The sequence below is a fragment of the Coturnix japonica genome, chromosome 4 (genome assembly GCF_001577835.2).
Source record: "Coturnix japonica isolate 7356 chromosome 4, Coturnix japonica 2.1, whole genome shotgun sequence".
NCBI classification, from domain to species: domain Eukaryota; kingdom Metazoa; phylum Chordata; class Aves; order Galliformes; family Phasianidae; genus Coturnix; species Coturnix japonica.
The window spans coordinates 1,427,483-1,446,337 of record NC_029519.1 but is presented as its reverse complement, the minus strand read 5'-3'; the positions used below and the strand labels follow the sequence as shown (position 1 = coordinate 1,446,337).

At 44.6% G+C, this 18,855-nt stretch overlaps 1 protein-coding gene and 1 long non-coding RNA gene across 2 annotated transcripts; one reads left to right on the top strand and one right to left on the bottom strand.

The window, feature by feature from the left end:
• Positions 1-378: 378 nt before the first annotated feature.
• Positions 379-7,787, bottom strand: LOC107312591. The gene is made up of 2 exons (XR_001554522.2): positions 7,537-7,787; positions 379-623 (listed from the first exon to the last, which is right to left on the bottom strand). It is a non-coding gene; the product is annotated as an uncharacterized LOC107312591 (long non-coding RNA).
• A 5-nt stretch (positions 7,788-7,792) lies between these two features.
• Positions 7,793-16,546, top strand: ITM2A (integral membrane protein 2A). Its single transcript, XM_015860153.2, has 6 exons — positions 7,793-7,979; positions 10,753-10,884; positions 11,087-11,275; positions 11,827-11,937; positions 12,917-13,067; positions 15,476-16,546. The coding sequence occupies exons 1-6, from the start codon at positions 7,896-7,898 to the stop codon at positions 15,562-15,564; spliced, it is 756 nt and encodes a 251-aa protein (XP_015715639.1). The 5' UTR covers positions 7,793-7,895; the 3' UTR covers positions 15,565-16,546.
• Positions 16,547-18,855: the final 2,309 nt, after the last annotated feature.

Sequence of the window (18,855 nt, the reverse complement as noted above, 5' to 3'; positions counted from 1 at the left end):
AGGACACAGCAGGGGAGATCATGTCCTTCACTAATGGGAATATTCACTTGGGAAGCAGTAGGAGAAAATAACCTAGAAATAAGGTCATTGGTCTCCAGACAGCCCCATGGGAAACCCAAGTAGTGCTGAGACTGAAGTAATTTTCCTGCTGAGTGCAGCAGGCATGTGAACACCCATCATGGGGAAACACGAGCAGCACAGGCTTTGGAAAATACTAGAAAATACTAGAAACCCCAGGAGACCATGAAGAGCCCTTAACCCTATGGGTAAATGGTCCCATGTGAACACCCAGCACATTAATTTACTGTTGCACGAAGCTGGGATACGGTTTGGATCCTAGTTTATATGAGTGTTACCAAAGAATAAAACATTGCAACATAACTGTCAGGAACTGTATTTCTCTGTGATGCAATTCTGGAAGAAGAGGAAGTAAACACTCTGCTGGCTCTGCGCAGTTCTTCCTGTAGGGGCATTATCATCCCCAGTAAATGCAACACCAAGCCCTGAAATGATCTGCACTGCAAAGGGCTACTAAAATTCTAAGGAGCTGTTAAATTCCAGAAGAACAGAGTTGTGCTTGATTGGACAGAACGGTCAGGTTCATGGAAACTCTTCATCGTCAGCTGTATGATGGAAGAAGAGCAGGGAGTTAGAAACAGGGCATAGGGAACATGACCTCCTTCACATCACTATAGTCAAGTGACCTGAGGTTATGAAGGAAAAGGCTGTGGTGTCATGGAGCAAAGCCACAATTCCCCTGTGTCCCAAAGCTGTTCCCACCACTCCCCAGGGTTCTGCCTGAGCTCGCATCCCAACACTGGTTAGGGTATGAATGTTTCAATAAGACCTTGGTGAGTTGTGGCTTTGTTGGTTTGTAGATTTGGGTCTGTTGGTTGGTTTGGGTTTATTTGTGGTGGTGTTGTCACTGTTTTGCATTACTGAGCATATGAACCAGAATCTCAGAATATTTTACTTAATCACCTGGGGATTACAGCAGATTCCAGGCTGACCATGAACCATTAACATGCTTTTGTCTCCAACAGCGAAAACCACATGTTGGCCTATGGTAGGGTGAGGGAAACCATTACTTCCTTCTTCTCATTGTGGTCTTTCATTTGGCTTTACTGCAACTGCTGCTGGGCCTCACGCAGGCCAAGGTCATTGAGACACAACGTGTGGGGCCAGGAGGCAGAAATGTGTGCAACAGACACTAACTGTGTCTTGGGAGACCCAACTGAACATTAGGAATAGAAAGACTGGTAGCAAGGTTTAGCTGTGGGTTCAGTAGTATGGTTAGGTTGAGGTTGGACTTGATGATCTTGAAGGTCTTTTCCAACCTGAGCAATTCTATGATCCTGTGATAAGGTGGTGCGGTACTGGAACAGGTCACTAAGGCCAGTTGGAGACTCTCCATCCTTAGGGATTTTCAAGGTTCAGCTACACAAAACCCCGCTGAGCACTGGTGGAAGTCCTTCTGTGGGAGGGAGGTTGGACTAAACACCCAACAGGATTCCTCTCCAGCAAACATGTCCATATTTCTATGATCTTAAATTCAGGCCAATATACACGCCCTTAGCATTAGTGTGTGAGATTTCAATGGACTTTGAACTGCTTCCAGAACTGGGCAGTTTCACACAGAAGTGCAGTAGAAAAAAGTACACTGTTTTAAAGCATTTCTTAATTCCACTCCTTCAGAATCTGAGTGTTGTTTATTCTGCAGTCTGCTGGAGATCCAACACGTTCAAATATAGCATTGCATGGGGTCCCATCAAAGCCTTCTAACATCACCAGGTGTCTCCTCAGCATGAAAACAAACTCTTTGAAGAGATTTCATGGAAGAGGAAAATAAAGTACCGCAAGCGAGTTCCTGTGTCCTGATGTGGTATCGGATGTACAGAAAACATCTGCAGTAAAACTTGTCTGCAAAAATGATGCAGGCAATAGATTTCCCTTCTGCGAACATGAAAAGCCACCTTTTCTGAGTTAATACTACTAAAACCAAGAATAATTCTACTGGGATGTTTGGATACCATCATATTTGGTATAAGCATCAAACTTAGCATGTGTAAGTAGGCATTTTTGTATGAGTGTGTATGTTGTCTTCCTATCTTTGTGCTTCTTCCTCTCTGCACTGTAACGAGGAAACTCAAGCTGAGCTTCACAGCCTGCATCTTACAGAGCTGCTTTCATCTTCACCTGGAGCAGACACCACAACCTTGATGAGGCTTTGCCCCTCAGGGCTGTGAGTGCCCTTGCTCAGAGATAAAGGCCCTAACAGGATACCGCTGTCACCTGCTCTGCCCGTTGCACAACTTCTCCTCCAATCTGCAGGAAAAAAACCCGTCAACAAATCTCTTTGACTGATAATATTTGCACTCAGAGCTGCTGTTAGGACAGGTGTTCTGCAGTACTGCTATTTTTGACAGTGTAAGCTCCAGGCAGATGAAAAAGGACACATGTACTCTCATAAAACACCCAGAGGAGCTGACGAGGGTGAGGGCAGGTTCATTTTCCATAAGTGCTGAAAAATCATATTATTTCACTAGTTAAAAGACCACAAAAGTGACAAAGTGTAGGCAAAGTGTCTCTATCACTGCAGCATAGCTTTCCTACTATGCACAATAAGTTTCAAATTCGATATACCACTGCATAATGAATGAAACTTTGTCAAGGCCTCTGAAAGATTTACCCGGGATTTTTCATGCCAGCTCCAATAGTCTCCCACAGTCTCCCACAGACTCTCACAGCCTCCCATAGCCTCCCACAGTCTTCCATCATCTCCCATTGTCTCCCATAGTCTTCCATAGTGTCCCACAGTCTTCCATCATCTTTTATAGTCTTCCATAGTCTCCCAAAGCCTCCTATAGTCTCCTATAGTCTCCCATAGCCTCCCATAGGCTCCCATATTGCTCCCATAGGCTCCTATAGGGTTCCCCATAGTGCTCCCATAGGGTTCCCATAGGCTCCCATAGGCTCCCATAGGGCTCCCATAGTTTCCTGGCACAGTGCTCAGACTGAGCACCTGATTGCATCGCCCTGAAAATAGGAAGAGCCTTCACCTGAAAAGCTGTTTAGCTATACATTCCTTATTAATGTCATATTAACAGACACAGCTGTTCAATATGCAAACAGCACGCATGCAACAAACATGGATGTAAACAATCAGAGCAGAGGACAGCTTTTGTTTCCCCAGCTTCTTTCAGAACTGCCTCCTCACTGAGAGCCTTAATGAATGTTAAGCTGATCATACGCCTCCACAACAACCATCTGCATGGTTTAGAGGTATCCTAACTCTATTTCCATCATGCCAGACAAGAGCTGCCCCTGTGCACACTGCCATATCAGCACATTGCAAAATAAAACAGCACACAGCGAGTCCAACGAGCTGCAGCAGCCAATGCATGGTTTGACAGTACAGTGGGGACCTCTGCCAACACAGCACTGCTGGTCTGGGAAGATCATCACACAGCTGCAGTGTGTGAATGGCTGCAGCTTAACAGTATTTGTAGGGAAGCACAGGCAGCATTCAGTGCAGTATCAGACAACATAGCAAAGCTCCTGTGCTGTGCTCTGTGTGAAATGAAGCTCACGGTAAGGCTCTTCACACCCATCCAACACATGGTTGTTTTGCTGCCACTGATAAGTGAGGCTGGACGTTGCTGTTAAGCTCAGTGGGAGATAGCTTGAGCTTTAAGTGTTGGTTTTCCTCCTGTAACTGAGATAAGCAGTGCTCTTTCAGACCTGGCTCCCTCATATCTCTCCGGTGGAATCCTGCTTGTTTCACCACAGCCACCCCAGAGGTGGAGGCGGTCCTGCAGTTGCTGGGGCTCGCTGGGTGCTCTGAGCATGCTGCTTGCACTGCACATTTTATGGAGGACTGGAATTTCTGGTGGGGTTCTGCTCGGTGAGGCAACTGCTGTGTGGGCAGCTGGGCCCTCAGCTCAGCCTGTGCACAGCTGTTAGGGGACGTGCTGGTGATGCTGCTGCTGAGTTGGAGTCACCCCTCCATCTCTGTCTCCTTCAGGCTCACTTTTTGTGCTCCTTGCAGTTTGTCACCAAGGAGAAAATGGACTTGTGATTTTCTCTTGAATGCAGATGGGCTACTTTGCATGTAACTAATATTCTTGTTACGGTCTCTGGCAATGTGAGTAATGCTTGCTGGTTTGGCCACAGATATTAATCTAATATTGCTGCAACTACACTGTAAGGAAAAGCACTGCGGGCAGCATGGGAACCGGTGGCGCAAACACAGTCACTGCTGTCTGGAATCATCCTCTCAGTCAAAGGCCCAAATTCATCACAACCCACGGGGAACACTTTTCTCCTGTGAACATTTGCACTGTCAGCTGTCAGCACAACAGTTTCATAGTATGAAATGCAGATAGATTCCTGATCAACAGCTGTGAGGTGCACATGGAGGGACTGAAGGAGGAAAGAACAGCGATCGCCGCTTTGAGAAGTAATGAAGATGTTGAATGTCAGAGTTAGAGAGTGAGGAAAATGGGCTGAGGAGATGAGGAAGGTTTAGAAAAAGGGATGGAAAGGAATGAAGTTCAAAAGCAGAACTCTGGGTATCTGCATAACCATAAGTAGTCAAAATTAGGGAAGGTCTCCTTTTGCAAATGCTGCCACCCCTGTACTTTCACTTTTAAGTCTTACATGAGTACTTGTTGTTTACTTTTTGCTGCCCTTCTTTCAGTAATTATGCTACTCATAGTGCATTTCAACTGACAGATGTGGTGTATATTTAAAACTATAATCAATTACTTGTAGTAATTACTGTTTCTCTATGTGTGCCAGTGTGGTTCCAGGCTGGGGCTCAACAGCGCAATGCTCCTTACATATGTTTCATAAGGGACAGTCACCATCCATGTGAACCCATGTGATGGGCAGGAAGAGCTGCAAGACCACGCTGACTGAACATGCACTTCAGCACTTGGCTATGTTCGTGGATTTGGGTCTAACAAAGTCCTTAGACACTTGCTCAGCATTCAGCTATGAGCAACCATTGAAATGTAAAGCATGTGCTTCTGTGTCTTGCCAGACTGCAGCCCCCTGGCTCATAGTTTTGTTTGAACTGGAGCAATGTACCTGGCACACATGCAGTGCCTTCCATGTCAAAGTCTGAGAATATAAGCTATGACAGATGGAATACCACACTGCTCCCAAAAGGTAAGGAACCATTTTCCTGGCATGCAGGGGAAGGAGGCAGAATTTCATAATTTCATAACACAGGCAAATTTCATAATGTTTGCATGCTTAAAAAACCACATAGTCCAAATATTCCTACATGTTAAAGATTAGTTCCAGTGCTATGGCAGGCTTGCTCAGAAAGATGCTTCAAGTGACATTACCCACTGAGCCCATGAGTGCTTCAGCAGAAATGCTATCTCACATTGCAGTTCACAGGCTGCCTGGGCTGCTTTCATCATCACTGCCACTGAAATGAGAGGTGTCCATGTTTAACATCACTTTATGAACAGCCACTTTCAGGAACAGGCTTAAAGGTAGCACAGTCACTGTGCACATCATTCACCTTTTCTTTGGCCAGACTCTTCTGGTCTATAACACAATCCTACCTCTCTATTTGTTGTATTTTAGAGCAGTGTGGCTTTAACGTTACAAATACCAGAAGGATTAAAAGGATAATTAAGAATAAGGAGATTATCTCCTGCCTTTCAAGGCAATAAAGATGATCTCGGAGTAAATACCGATGATACTAAACCCAGGACATTTTAGTAGAAGGAAAATTACAGATATTACTGAATTCAAATAATAAGTGATATTACTCATGTGGAAGTGTTGGAATTTCCAAGCCTAAACTGGAGCCAACATGTGGAAAATGCCTGAAAGAAATCTTGGCCAGTGCTATGAGGACGATACGTTGCATTTCACAGACAGAGTGGCTCAGTCACCCCTGGAAATCTCTAACATTTACATGGTAAAACAGGCCTGATGACTTCAGGATGGCAGAAAAATCAAACTTCCCTACATCTGTTCATCTCAGAGTGGAATTCGTCCTCCCAGACCCATTACTTCAAATTAGCACTGCTCTACAAAACAGCCAGGTTATTTCATAAGGTGCTGTATATGGGAGGTGTAGTTAGTGAACACATTTACAGATGTTATCAGGTGTGCAAAAAATGTTTGATGTCACCATAACCTCCTCCTGCACACTGCATGTTAGAGAAGTCTGGAACCCATGAAGATTATTTTTCACATGTAGGTTTTCACAGGTGTAGCAAGAGGAAATGCAAAAAATAACCCCAACCAACCAACCAACCAACCAACCAGGCAAGTCTTCTGAGAATTCCAGCTTTGCAGATTTAGTGAGTGATGATAAACACCACAGAACTTCATGTTTTTGCATTTTAATCCGAGTATTTCAAGATGTGCTCATCCATCGCGTCACCTCACAGGACACAGACAAAGCAACCAGGACGTACAGGCACCAGCCTTAGTAAATAGTGAGCATCTATGCCAGCCTTATTTCTGTGCTGTTTCTAGTAAAGGTGTTGGGTAACTGGTGCTAAACTCAATTTGTTCAAGCACAAAGCAGTGATGCTACATTAAGACATTGGAAATTATTCTTCTTGTCAGCTTGTAGAGCACAGATATTGCATTGGCCATGCAGGAAATGTATGTAATCTCTTCTTAAATCTGTGTTTTAGGGACTATGTTGACGGTATGGATTGACTCCTTTCTAACATGCTGCATCTGTTTAGTATGAACATTAATTTTTAGCTGGTTTATTGGGAAGGGAGGTAAAAGTTCTCTATTAGTAGGCAAAATCAGGTGAAATAGATATAAAGGCTGTGTTCTTCTCTGACCAAAGTCAAACTTCCTATTAATACAAAAGCCAGCAACACTAAACTTGTGATCTTGAAAGGAAATAACAGCGATGCTGCATCTGTAGAATAGCAGGAACACGCTTTGAATGCTGGAATACACTCTGCATTTTGTTTATACTTAGAATTACTGCAATATTTGCATAGTGTTCAGTTCTGTTTAATTACAGCTGTCTGTGAGGACGAGCTCAGTAGGGCAGGCACCAGGTTCAAACCAGATTCCTTCCTAGAGCCATAAAGCCAAACTCCAGCGGGGCTGATATGGACTTTCATATATGAGTGAGAAGATGGTTTCAGGCAGTCCAACCAGACACAACCTTTCCTTCTCCCCTTTCTTTGGAGACACTGAATCACAGAATCACAGAATTGTAGGGGTTGGAAGGGACCTCTAGAGATCATCGAGTCCAACCCCAATGAGTGGTGAAGCCCCATCTGCCTGCTTGGCTGCTGCAGGCTCTTTAGGCCACATTGCACAAGAGCTGGGTGTCTATTGGTGCTCATGACTGGAAATATCCCGTCCTGCTGCCATGTCCACACAGCCCAGATACTTTTGTTGCACCAGTGATGCAAACACCCACCATTAGGGATATGCGTGATTATCCACGTGGATAGCAATCAGAGCAGGGCCTGGCTGATGGAAGGATGGCAGGTCCTTCATTTAAGGCAGGAATGTGGCTCAGAACCTCACCTGTGAACCTCAAAGCTGCAAGAACCCAGCAGGGACAGTGGTGGCGTTGCTAGGAGCTTCCCGCTGCTGCACCAAGGGCAGGGCAGGTCTCAGGCTCAGTATGGGGATCATAAGAGAAGCTGATCCCTGCACCTCAGAGCTTTAAGGTCCTGTCTGCGCGCTGCAGGCTCCGCTCCATGCACCTGCCAGGACAGGGGAGCAGGCCGCCATAATGCCCGCATTGTGATCGCGCCCGCCCGGCAGGGGGCGCTCTACACCCGGCAGTGGGCGGAGCCGCGCGGTGGGCGTGTCTAAGCAGCTGGCCCCGCCCCCTCGGCCGGAGGCTGCGAAGCGGAGCGGCGAAGAGCGGCGTCGGCGCCATGGTGAAGATCGCCTTCAGCTCCCCCTTCGCCCAGAAGGGCGAACCCAAGAAGGAGGCGAGCGAGGCTCTGGTGGCCGACAAGGTGCTGCGGGGAGCCGGGAAGCGGCGGGGGCCGCGGGGTGAGGGGAGCAAGCGGTGAGGGAGGAGGTGGAGGCCGAGTCCGCCGCCATCTTCTCGCGGCGGAGCGCTGAGGGCAGGCCGGGCCGCACGGATCCGCTGCACCGCGGTTGTGCCGCTCGGAAGGGCCCGGAGGTCACCGCGATGAGCGGCCCGGGGGGGGGTCGGCTACGAGGGTCCGTGGCTAAGGGCTGCGGGTAGAGCCAGACCGGCTGTTATGAGCACAAGGAAGGAGCGGGCTGGAGGGCAATGTGTGCGGAGAACAAGCTGCGTTGGACGGTCCTTCAGTGCCCTGCGGGATAAACTCGCCGCTGCTCTTGAAACAACTTTTTGGTGCGGGTTCTTGCGGCCTTTGGGCACGCAGGTTCACGGCGGAGTCCTGATGTTGTTCTACGCCCTCTCCTGTTCTCATGGGAGCTCCTCAGCTCACGCTGCTTTGTTGTACCCGTCGCTGTTTTCTCAGTGTCAGCGTGTGCTGTGTTTTGCTTTCTGAGCTCTTAACTCTTCCATAACTCTGCCTTCAGTGCCCAGCACTGCGTGCAGTCGGTGTGTTCGCAGTGTTGCTCAAAGGCTGACGGGCTCTAGTGCTGGGTTCTTTTTCTTGGTGGAATATTTATGCAGAGCAAACAAACTTCACGTCTAATGCTGGTTGGAGCAGGGCAGCAAAAGCCCACCAGGATACCTGCATGAAAGCCTTGGTGCTCCCTGTGCACAATACTCATCTCTCTGTGTCAACATTGTCTTTTGACCTTTATGCAAGTGATGTCTTTCCTCTATTGCTCCCAGCTTTCTTTGCTTGTTACTGCCCGGCTTAGAATTGCAATTTTTTTTTATGCTCCTATTGTTTTAGAGCAAAAGCTGCGTAATGTACTGGAGCAAACTCTTGGTATTGTGTTCTCTTATCAGCACTGTCAGCCTTCTGAGAGTCGGACTTCCTACATTGTGTCTTAATATGATAAATAGCTTGGCTTTGTTTGAGACAAATGCAGTGCAAGTGTAGCTACTGACATGCTGACGTTACGTAAGTGCTGGGATGTCTGTAGTGCCAAAACCTGCTGCAGACTGCTGTGTTCAGCTAATGACAGGCTCCATGAGTAACTGCAGGGCTGAAAGGTGTAGGAGAAGATGGCAGAATGCAAGGAGAACAGAAAAGCAGGCGATCCTAAAACAAAGCTGGCTGTGAAAGATGGTTTTTTGAGTAGTGGCATATACATGCGGCATCGTTCTGACTTGAAATTAGGGTGTTGGGTTGTTTTCTCTTCCGTGTTTTTGACAAGTGCTCAACCAGCTGATTGGAGCAGCTTAGTTCTCGCTGAGCTAACGATTTTCTGCTTGGAGGATGGGAGAGTGGAATGTAGGAGTGCTGATTTTCACTACCCTGCTTGTGTAGTTGGTGCGTTTGATTTCTGTGCTGACACATCTTGCTGAGCACGGGAATGTGTGCAGCTTTGGTAATGGTACCGTGGCTTGTTCTGATCACGGGTCACTTAAATGTGCTGTACAGGAGTGCAAACAAGGTTACCAGGGTTAAGAAGGGCTGTGGAGGCTGCTGTGCTGAATCTAGGCTCTGAATGTAGAAATAGCAGGGAAGAAAAGACTTCTTGCACCACACGTGGAATCATTTTTCTGCATGTGGAAGTGAAAGAGCAGGTCTTGATAAATAAAAAGTTAAATGCTGTAGTCATGAATCATTACAGGGACATTCCTAACCTAACGTTATCACAGTGTTTGTGGGGGTTTTAAGGACCTAAAGACTGGGGTGTTTTGCATGTGAGTGCCTCCTTTGACTGTTTAGTATTTGAGAGTGCTTTTCTTCATCTCCAAAGGGCTCAGTGTGGGCTTTTTGCTTGTAAGCTTCAGATGTGAATGTTCTGCTATCAGCACCAGCTCAGTGGTTGTATCACACCCCGGATCACTGTGTTATGTAATGGTGATCAGCCTTTCCCTTGGCTGCAGTCCTGCTCTGTCAGAGCACACCAGGAAAAAACAAGGTGCTGATCTCTGGAGTAGTAGGCTGCTAGATTAAAAAGAAACAAGCAGCTTCTGTGGTACTGTGGAAGGAGGAGTATTTTGGGGCTGCAAGGTAGGACGTGCTGCAGGAGTTTATTTTTGTTGGCCATAATTTGAAGCTGTGCTAGAGCAGATGAATGGTTCTCCTTCGCGGTGAACTTGTGCATGTTATGAGTAAGTTCTGAAGCCTGAATGTCAGTCTTATGTTGGGTGTCTCTTTCCCAACTAATAGGGAGAAAAAAAACCAGCATTTCTTTTATTTTTCTAGTCCATCCCTGTGAGGAAAAAGTAACACTATCTTCTTTCATCTGATAGGGAAAGAGGAGTATAGAAAGTAGGCTTTGGGAACAAGGCTGAAAACACAGTGTATCTGAGAATGACCTTGCTCTACAAACCTTGCTTTCCTTGTACTGTGTAGCAGCTGCAGCACTGTATCTTCTGTTAAATTTCCTGTAACTCAAATTGCCTCTTTCGAATAACCTCAGTGCCTGAACATAGGTCAGTCTGGGAAGCTTACTCTGAGCCAATATCCTCTCCAGTGTTGTTTGAAAACTGATCTTAATAACAGCATTTTGTGCAGGTGTTTTCTTATTATATGATGCCTGACTTCTGTTTCTTCTGCGTGCATGCTGAGGATAGTTGTTGGTCAAAGCAAAGTACTTCATTTCTCCTTGCTTTAAATTATGAGTGGCTACACCTTCTCACTTCTCATCTTTCTTTGTTTAAAGGATCCAGAGGTTGCCACGCAGGGAGGTGAGAACTCGTCTGGAAGATGCCTGTTGACTCTGCTGGGTTTAGCATTCATCTTGGCAGGAGTTGTTGTTGGTGGAGCCTGCATCTACAAGTACTTCATGCCGAAGGTAATGTGGAAGTTTGTTCTCTTTAAGCATCAATAAACTAAAAACTGTACCAATAAATGGGTTACCTCTGTAATGTAAATCCTTTGCCTCAAAACTGTTGTATGCTTTAACAACTCCAGGTCTTGTGGATGTGACTGCATGGAAATGCAGACTTAAAGCAACATTCACTGTAAAACAAACCTACTCTTGCTCTTGCTTTCAGCACAAGGTGTACCGTGGTGAAATGTGTTACTTTGAGAATGAGAATCGGGATCGTGCTGTTGAACCTTATTTCCTCCCTATTGCTGAAGAAGCTGACATTCGTGAGGACGATAACATTGCCATCATTGATGTGCCCGTTCCAAAGTTCTCTGACAGTGATCCAGCTGCGATTGTTCATGACTTTGATAGGGTAAGTACATGTGAGGCAGCAAGGAATGAGCTAATCCACTGCTCCCTGGGAAGCTGGAGGAAATGGAAGTTATAGTAGCTCCAGGGTTTTAATTGTTGAGGGTTGCTGTCAGTGCAAACACTTCTGTGGGCTTGGGCTTCTGACCCTTGGAATACAGTGTTGCCTTTTAACTCTCCAATAGCGGACTGACTTCTTTGTTAGAATTATATTACAAAAGTTCAGACCTAGACTGAGTGTACTGTATCATTTTGTAGGGAATGTATCTCAGTGATGTGAGGTTTTGACTATTGTTGCCCATGGCGTGTCTGGAAGTGACACTTGCAGTTCAAGAACCCTGCGTAAGCAAAGCATTACTGTAACAGCTTTGTTAGGAAAAGTAGTCATTGCCAAGTTCTTATGCTAGACATTTGTATCAAAGCATTCAGCTTGCTGTGCATGGTCTTCAGCACATTGGAATTCCTTTTTTAGACCTTGTAGAGTTGTGTTCTAATAATCAAAAGCCACACTTAATGAGTTGAAAACTTGTCTTTTTTTCCTTCTTCCTAAAATAGCTTTTGACAGCGTATCTTGACCTGCAACTGGGTAAATGCTACGTGATTCCACTGAACACATCCATAGTTATGCCACCAAGAAATCTGATGGATCTCTTTGCAAAACTGGCGGTATGTGGGGGCTTGTAGCTATCCTGACATGATCAGTGCTGCTAAGAATGCTGGATGTTAGCTCTTGAGCTAAAATCTCTTGCTAGAACAGTCCTCTTGCCATCAAAGTGCATAATCCTCCTGGCTCAGTCACTGTGCTGAAGTTAAGGCCAGCTGTCAGTGTATATTATGTTGAGCAGATTCATACATAATGCTCTTACTAATACATAGCTTTATGAAAACCGAAAGCAACTAGTAACTAAGGTCAAATTGAGCTATTATAAAGGAAATTCATGAGGCTCCAAGTGTTTGTGAAAGCCTAAACCTGAAAGTTGCTGCTGGAAATCTCACTTGCTCTGCAAGAGTTTTCATGAAAAGAGCAATTGTTCTTCTGTTCCGCTATCACTATGGTTATGAGCTCACTGCAAGCATTTTGACTTTTCAGCGACTGAAAGTGGTGTTGTTCCAGGAGGACTTAACTTACAGGTCCAGCTGGTAGAGCTTGCTGTTATTTCCAGATTGAATGCAATACCAAACTACTTTGTGTCCAGTGATCTAACTTAGTTCAATTCATTTTTCTTATTTTTTTTTTTAACCTATAGTTCATGCTCCTTCTTTCTGTATTGGGTATATATTGCCTCAAATAACAGAACCTTCTTAATACCTTATTTTTCTTGTTTTAACCGTGAGCTTCCTGTTGCATACAGATAACTTGAACAGATAATATTAATGTTTGCTAGTATGAAGTGAGAAATGTGTGAAACATGTGAAAGCAGTTTTAAGGTTAACTGTACTATGTTTGAATGTAACTGCAACTGATTGACAGGGCCTTTGTTGCTTTTTAACATAGCTGGGTATGCAGCTCTTCAAGACTAGTGTATCTTTAATATTAAGAAGAAAAGCTGGATTCTAGGTCTTCAAGTCCTTCCAAAGCAAAGGATAAAATGTAGTGATGTTTGTCCTCTTCAGGTGTTGCACTCAGAGCACTTTGTCTTTTTAGACTGGTTCCTACTTGCCTCAGACTTACCTGGTGCGTGAAGAAATGGTGGTTACAGAGGAGATAGATAATGTATCTGATCTGGGGATCTTCATTTACCAGCTCTGTGTTGGAAAAGAGACCTTCAAACTGCAGCGCAGAGACCAGATCATGAGTAAGTTTCCTTCAGTAAGAAGTAAAACCAAAACTGTTATCAGAGTAGGGAAAGAGTAAATACCTCTGAATTTAGTGCTTTTATACCTGTAAATCTATTGGTGATTGCCTTTTGAGCTGAGATTACTGATGGAACTGCTGTGTGTTTTTTCTCTACTTTCAAGCATTACTGCAAGTTTCACTCAGAGTTAAGAGAAGATTTCAGTTACAGAGTTGAAATCTATGGCTGAAACAGATTTAAATGTAATCTGTTCAGTTCTTCTGATTGGAGCCATGGGTTAGTTTGGCGCCAGAGTTCATGTGGTCCATCAGATGGATGTGATTCACTGTAGCTGTAACTTGCTCTTTCGCTCTCCTTTCTGGGTCACGGGAGCACAAGATGACAGCATTATCATTTTGTTAACTTGCTCTGAAAAAATTGACCATCTGAATCTGGACATCCCAGGCTTCCTCTCTGAAAGAGGAGGGCAACTTCTTAGGAGTTCACAAGCTCTATTTCTGCCTTGCCATGGCTCCTTTATGCCACCCCTTTCCCTTCTGTGGGTAGGACTGAGTTTGGTTTGACACATTGGAAGGAGGTCTGAAGTACATAAACATGATTCTGTGTTCACTTGAAGCATTTTGTGTTCTGTTGCTCTCACCAAATGCAGAGCAAACTAATCCTTTGTCTGTAGCTGCCTTTCAGAATGCGAGTGATGGGTCTGTCAGAACTCTCTGCTCTAGTTTTCCTGCCAAATTGTTGGGCAAGATTTTCCTCTCCCCAGTTACAGCCTGCAGTGTCAGGAGCCACATCTGCCCCATGCTAGAGACTTCTGTCTTTTTTACAACAGATGGAAGGCTCTGTATGTGGAAACATAAAACAGTGGTACTGTGTAGCAAAAGGAGATGAAGAAACAATAAATATTGCCTTTAAGGGAGGGAGAGGCACGTGTTTCTTAGCTGTTACCAGCATGCTTTTGTGAGTAAGTCTAAACTGGCTGCTGCTGTGACTGTAGTCTGCTGACAGTACAATGATGAGCATTTATGGTATTTTCTTAAAATCTCCTTGCTATAACATGTTTCAGTTCATGCTGCTGACAGCTTCACTGCACAGTAATAACTTCTGTAGAGTACTTCCAGAAAAGGATTTTAGCAAATAAATGATGCTGCTTGGGATGATTTCTTTCCTGTAATTGCCCTTGTTTGCCCTTGGTGGGAAGAGAAAAATCAGTCAGATGAAAGCTGGTGGTGGGAAGAAAACACTTCTTGTCTTCCAGATAAGATGTTTGCACACCTTCTGGCATGTACAAAACCATCTCGCTTAATTAGACTACAGAGGATGAACTCCTGTAACCTCTGCAAGGAAGTCTGTTCACTTAGCTGATGCTGCTTTTGCCCTCAGATTATTGTAGAACTTGATTGGTTTGCTTGGTTGGACTGTCCGGAGGTTCTGAGGCAGTTCCTAGAACTGTGAGTGAAGGCATGAGAGTCTGGACAGATCATCTGCTGGTGTGTGTGTCTGGTTAGATAGCCACTGGAAACTTCCTGATGCTTGTACAAGCTGGGATGGAGATGAATTGAAGGATGAGCTCACAGTCCAGCCGTTAGGGGTTCATAAAATAAAGCAGCACCCTTCTGTGCTTAGGTTTAGAGAGAATACTTGTAGAATTATAGACAGCTCTGAACGATTCTGTGCTTATTAATCAATCTGTAAAGCTTTCTTTTATTCTTGTATCCTGGAATTAGCCTGGCTTTGGTTGTGAGGCTACTGCATTCTGATCTCCTATTAAAGACCCACAGCTGATAGAAGTAAACTGTTATCAGTTCTGGTGCTGACATGTTCCAGAATAGAGAAAATCACTCCAGTAATGTCAGGAAGAGACTCCATAAGATCAGCTGTGTGCAGATTTACATCTCTCTTCTCACGTGAATGCTGTGCTGTGGAATTAAACTTTGTGTTGATGTGCGCAGTGCGTGGAGCAATGCTGATAACAAGCTCTGATTTGTTTTAACTTTTTTCCCATTTTCCTGCCTTTTTTCCCCAGCTCTCTCCCTGTAGTTCCAGCCTGCTTTGCCTTTCTTTTCCTTTGTGATTAGGAAGGGCTAAAAGATAAAGAATCAGTTTAATGTTCTCTTCTGTCACTGAAATGTTTGCTGGACAGTAGGAAAAACTGGCAATATCTTTGCTTGCTTTATTCCATGTTTGTGTCTGGCCGTCTCTTAAGTTGTCACTGTTCTGTAAATGGGAAAGGTTTTGTGCTGAGGTATCCAGCTCAAATGGTAAGGCACGATTTCATGCATGTGGAATCAATAGGCACAGAGTGGATGTAACTCATTGCTGTTCAGAATTATTTGAAAAGTCTGTAAATACTTGCTGCAAAGTTCCTGATCTCTTGCTATACTCAGGCTCTCATCTTCTCTCCTCCCCAGGTCTGCAGAAACGTTCAGTGGAGAACTGCCATTCAATCAGACACTTTGAAAACTCTTTCGTTGTCGAAACAAAGATCTGTCAGCAGTGAGAGGTGTTGGATGGGTGGTGACCAGTTCACACCTTCACTGAGAAGTCTGAGCTTTAGGTGTCGACTTCTTAAATTAAAATGTGCAGTGATAATCAAAAGCCTTATGCATTTTCTGTGTATTGCTTGTATTTCAAAAAAGACAGTCACCATTTCAGCTTTCTTTGATCCTTGGTATATCTTTTTTTAGTTGTCTCACGTAGAACTTAAGTTTGAGTAAGTTTTTTTTTCTATAAGGGTGATATCAGTTTATCCATTGAATGCGTGTGATCTACAGTAACCTGGGAATGGCAGAGAGGAAACCATATATACCCAACAATGTTAACCAGGAACCAGTTCTGTTCACCTTAACTTTCACAGAATGATTGATGTATTAATAATCTGTGGTTTGCACATCTCGTGTAGCTCTGTAGGAGAATTCTGCACTTGGTCTTCTGGCTAAAAACCTGATGTGTATCATTAAAGGTTTCTTTTAACATCCATGTGTGAAGCATGTAAAATCCAACCTCAGTGATCACAAGACCTCTAACACTACCCTCTTTCTTTTTGTGCAATTACTGTATTGAATTCGTATGTATATTTGGAACCCTTCCCCGAGCTTATGTTTAATTCTTCTACCCTTTGTTTTTGTTTTGGTATTTAGTTGTTTAGATTCAGATGGATTTGCTCTTAAAGCTCGTCAGTATTTTGGTTATGAATTGGTTTATCCCGTAACTTCCTGTTTCAAGGCTCTGTTCTGGTAATAGCTCACTTGTGAATGTGACTGTAGTTGTAAACTTTAAACTACTCTGGCTTATACAGACTTTTTAGATCACCTTTTTATGAGCAAGTAGCATTACTACTGCAGTCAGCGCGCTGTTCTTGGTTTGAAGCTGTCAGATGAAGGTAGCTAAGTTAGCATCCTGCAGCTGATGAGAGTTTTATTAAGGGACTTTATATTGGCGTAAATTCTGCGACCCTATAATAAATGTTTCTCTAAAAACTTGGTCTTTGTGTGACTTCCTGGTGCTCAGAAGCAGAGTGCAGTGCAGCCACTGATGGCCCATGGTGGGAATGTGGTGTCTCCAGGGCAGCATCTGCTGTTCTCCCTTCTTCCTTCATCCCCTTCCGCCTGCGATGCTTGCTTTCCACATATTGTTAACAGTGGAAATATGTTACGCTGCAAAGCCGGCTTGAGCAACGGGGGGAGGAAAAGATGCATCACTTGATCCCCCACGGGACAATTGAATGCTGTAAACTGAATTCATTGAGCAGACTTCCTGGCGTGAGAATACAGCAAAGAAAACGTCTGAATGATAGCATGTATTTGTGGGTATTGCTGAGGAGGTTGGGCAGCAGGCAGTTCTGTCTTGGAAATTAACACAGCTCTTCTCCTTGGGTGTGTGGCAGTGCAGGGGATGTGTCTCTAAACTGGAGTTTAGTAAATGCAGGAGATGATAGTATCAAAGCTGAGGCTGTAAAATTGCAAGAAAACTCTTACTTGGTAGTGAAGGCCGTGTTCCTGTGCGGAGGTAGCTGCCCTGACAAGTTGCTTGCTGTGGGTTTGGACAAGTTACTGTTGCAACAATTTCCTGATCGTCTGAGAGGATATCAAGGGTGGGGTGCTTGTCTGGTTTGTTTTGGTAGCCTTGAGTGGAGAGGTCTGGAAACCAGTTGTTTGCAGAGAATAAGGAGCGTCTGCTTGCAGCACGAAGCTCTGACTTTATTGAAAACAGAGAAGGTAAATTTCCCTTCCAGCTTGGGGTGACTGTACAGTGGGTAGCTCTCACTGCACAAGACTTGAGCCTCCCGGCTATCTTGAAACACCTACCAGGAATGCCAGAAATGCTTCCAGATAGACTGAAGCAGTTTCTCTTACCTTTGCCTGGTAAAGATTTTAGAAGAATGAAGTCAGTTCCTTAAAGACGTATTAGATGTTCTAGGCAATAAGCCAACCTATTCAAAGGAACATATTGTTCTCCTTACCTACTTTGTGTGCTGTCAGTGAGAAGGTAGCTGCAGTTTCAGGCCTGTGTGTGCTGTGCGTGGCTTATTGTCTGGCCCCAACCACTGTACTCTGGGGGCAGGCACTGGGATCAAAGGGCCACAGTTTCAAGGTTGTTGCAGTGAGAATAATCAATGTGCTCAGGATTCAATTCTGTATCTGAGCAGCTTCTGCCTTCGTCTGCTCTGCAGGAAGCTGGGATGAGAAGGATGTGAGTTGGAAAGATCCTTTGCACCAGCAGATGGCACAGTCAGCAAGCCCTTCTGAGCTGCTTGGGCATGAGGTACAGGCAACAGAGAAACCCCTGGGGCCTCAACTGTGCTCTGAATTAACCCACACTGCTGCTGGTTCTTTTTAGCCTAAAATGCAGATTTCCAGTGAACTACCGTAACTAAACCTAAAAATGGCTTTGATGCAGGCTTTCTTCAGCTGGTGTTAAGCATCTTTGTTTATAGGCATGAATTTTATCTTTAATATAGAACAATTTTATAATAAAACTGTAGTCTGTGTAAGTGTAAAAAGCCCTATTTAATACCAGGGTAAAACTTAGCTTCATTAGTGAGTATGAGAACTGCATGATAACATTACCAAGATGCGCATGCAAGCTCCTTTACAGAAGCTGCTTCTTCAGGTGAGTATGTTTAAGGCAAGGAGATGCTTGAAAGACTTACAGAGGCCTCAGCCTGGTATAAGGTTCAGCCTTGATGAGCCCTATGGCAAGAAGTTATTTTTCACCACAAACTCAGCTCTGTAGCACAGGCTGTTATTGCGCAGTCAGGTTAGCATGGGTGTGAAAAATCTCACCTTGTAACCATAGCCAATGTCATGTTGTATACATGTCCGGAAGAGGAATCTGCTGGGACTTCAGCAAGACCAGACTGACTTCTGTGGACCTCTCTTAATTATCAACATCACAGGAAAAACCACAAATCTACAGATGCGCTCAGAGGATTTTGTGGTGAGTGGCAGAGATAATCAAGCTCTGAAATCAGCTCTGAATTTCCCTGAGGAAATTTGTTTTCATGTAATAAAATCTTCCTTCTTTGCTTGGGATTCATTCTTTCCCAGTTCCTACAGCTCTGCTTGCAACAGGGAGGGCTGAATTGGATGGGCCTCCTCCTTGGTGATACAGCAGCTGCCAGTTCTAGTGCTTGAGGTAGATCGCTTTGTTTCTCAGCCTTTTCTGAAGTGCTTGGGAAGGCTAAGGAGAGAAAACATGGTCTTAAATGTAAAGTAAAAACATGCCTGGTCTGTTGCATTTGATCTTGTCTTCTCCTAGTGTGCACTGAACTTAAAATCCTGGAGTGGAA

Excerpts from the sequence above, each read along its gene's own strand:
- ITM2A (XM_015860153.2), top strand. The coding sequence starts at position 7,896 with ATGGTGAAGATCGCCTTCAGCTCCCCCTTCGCCCAGAAGGGCGAACCC. Across the intron at positions 10,885-11,086 it reads ACAAGTACTTCATGCCGAAG|CACAAGGTGTACCGTGGTGA; the intron begins GTAATGTGGAAG and ends TCTTGCTTTCAG. Across the intron at positions 11,276-11,826 it reads TTGTTCATGACTTTGATAGG|CTTTTGACAGCGTATCTTGA; the intron begins GTAAGTACATGT and ends TTCCTAAAATAG.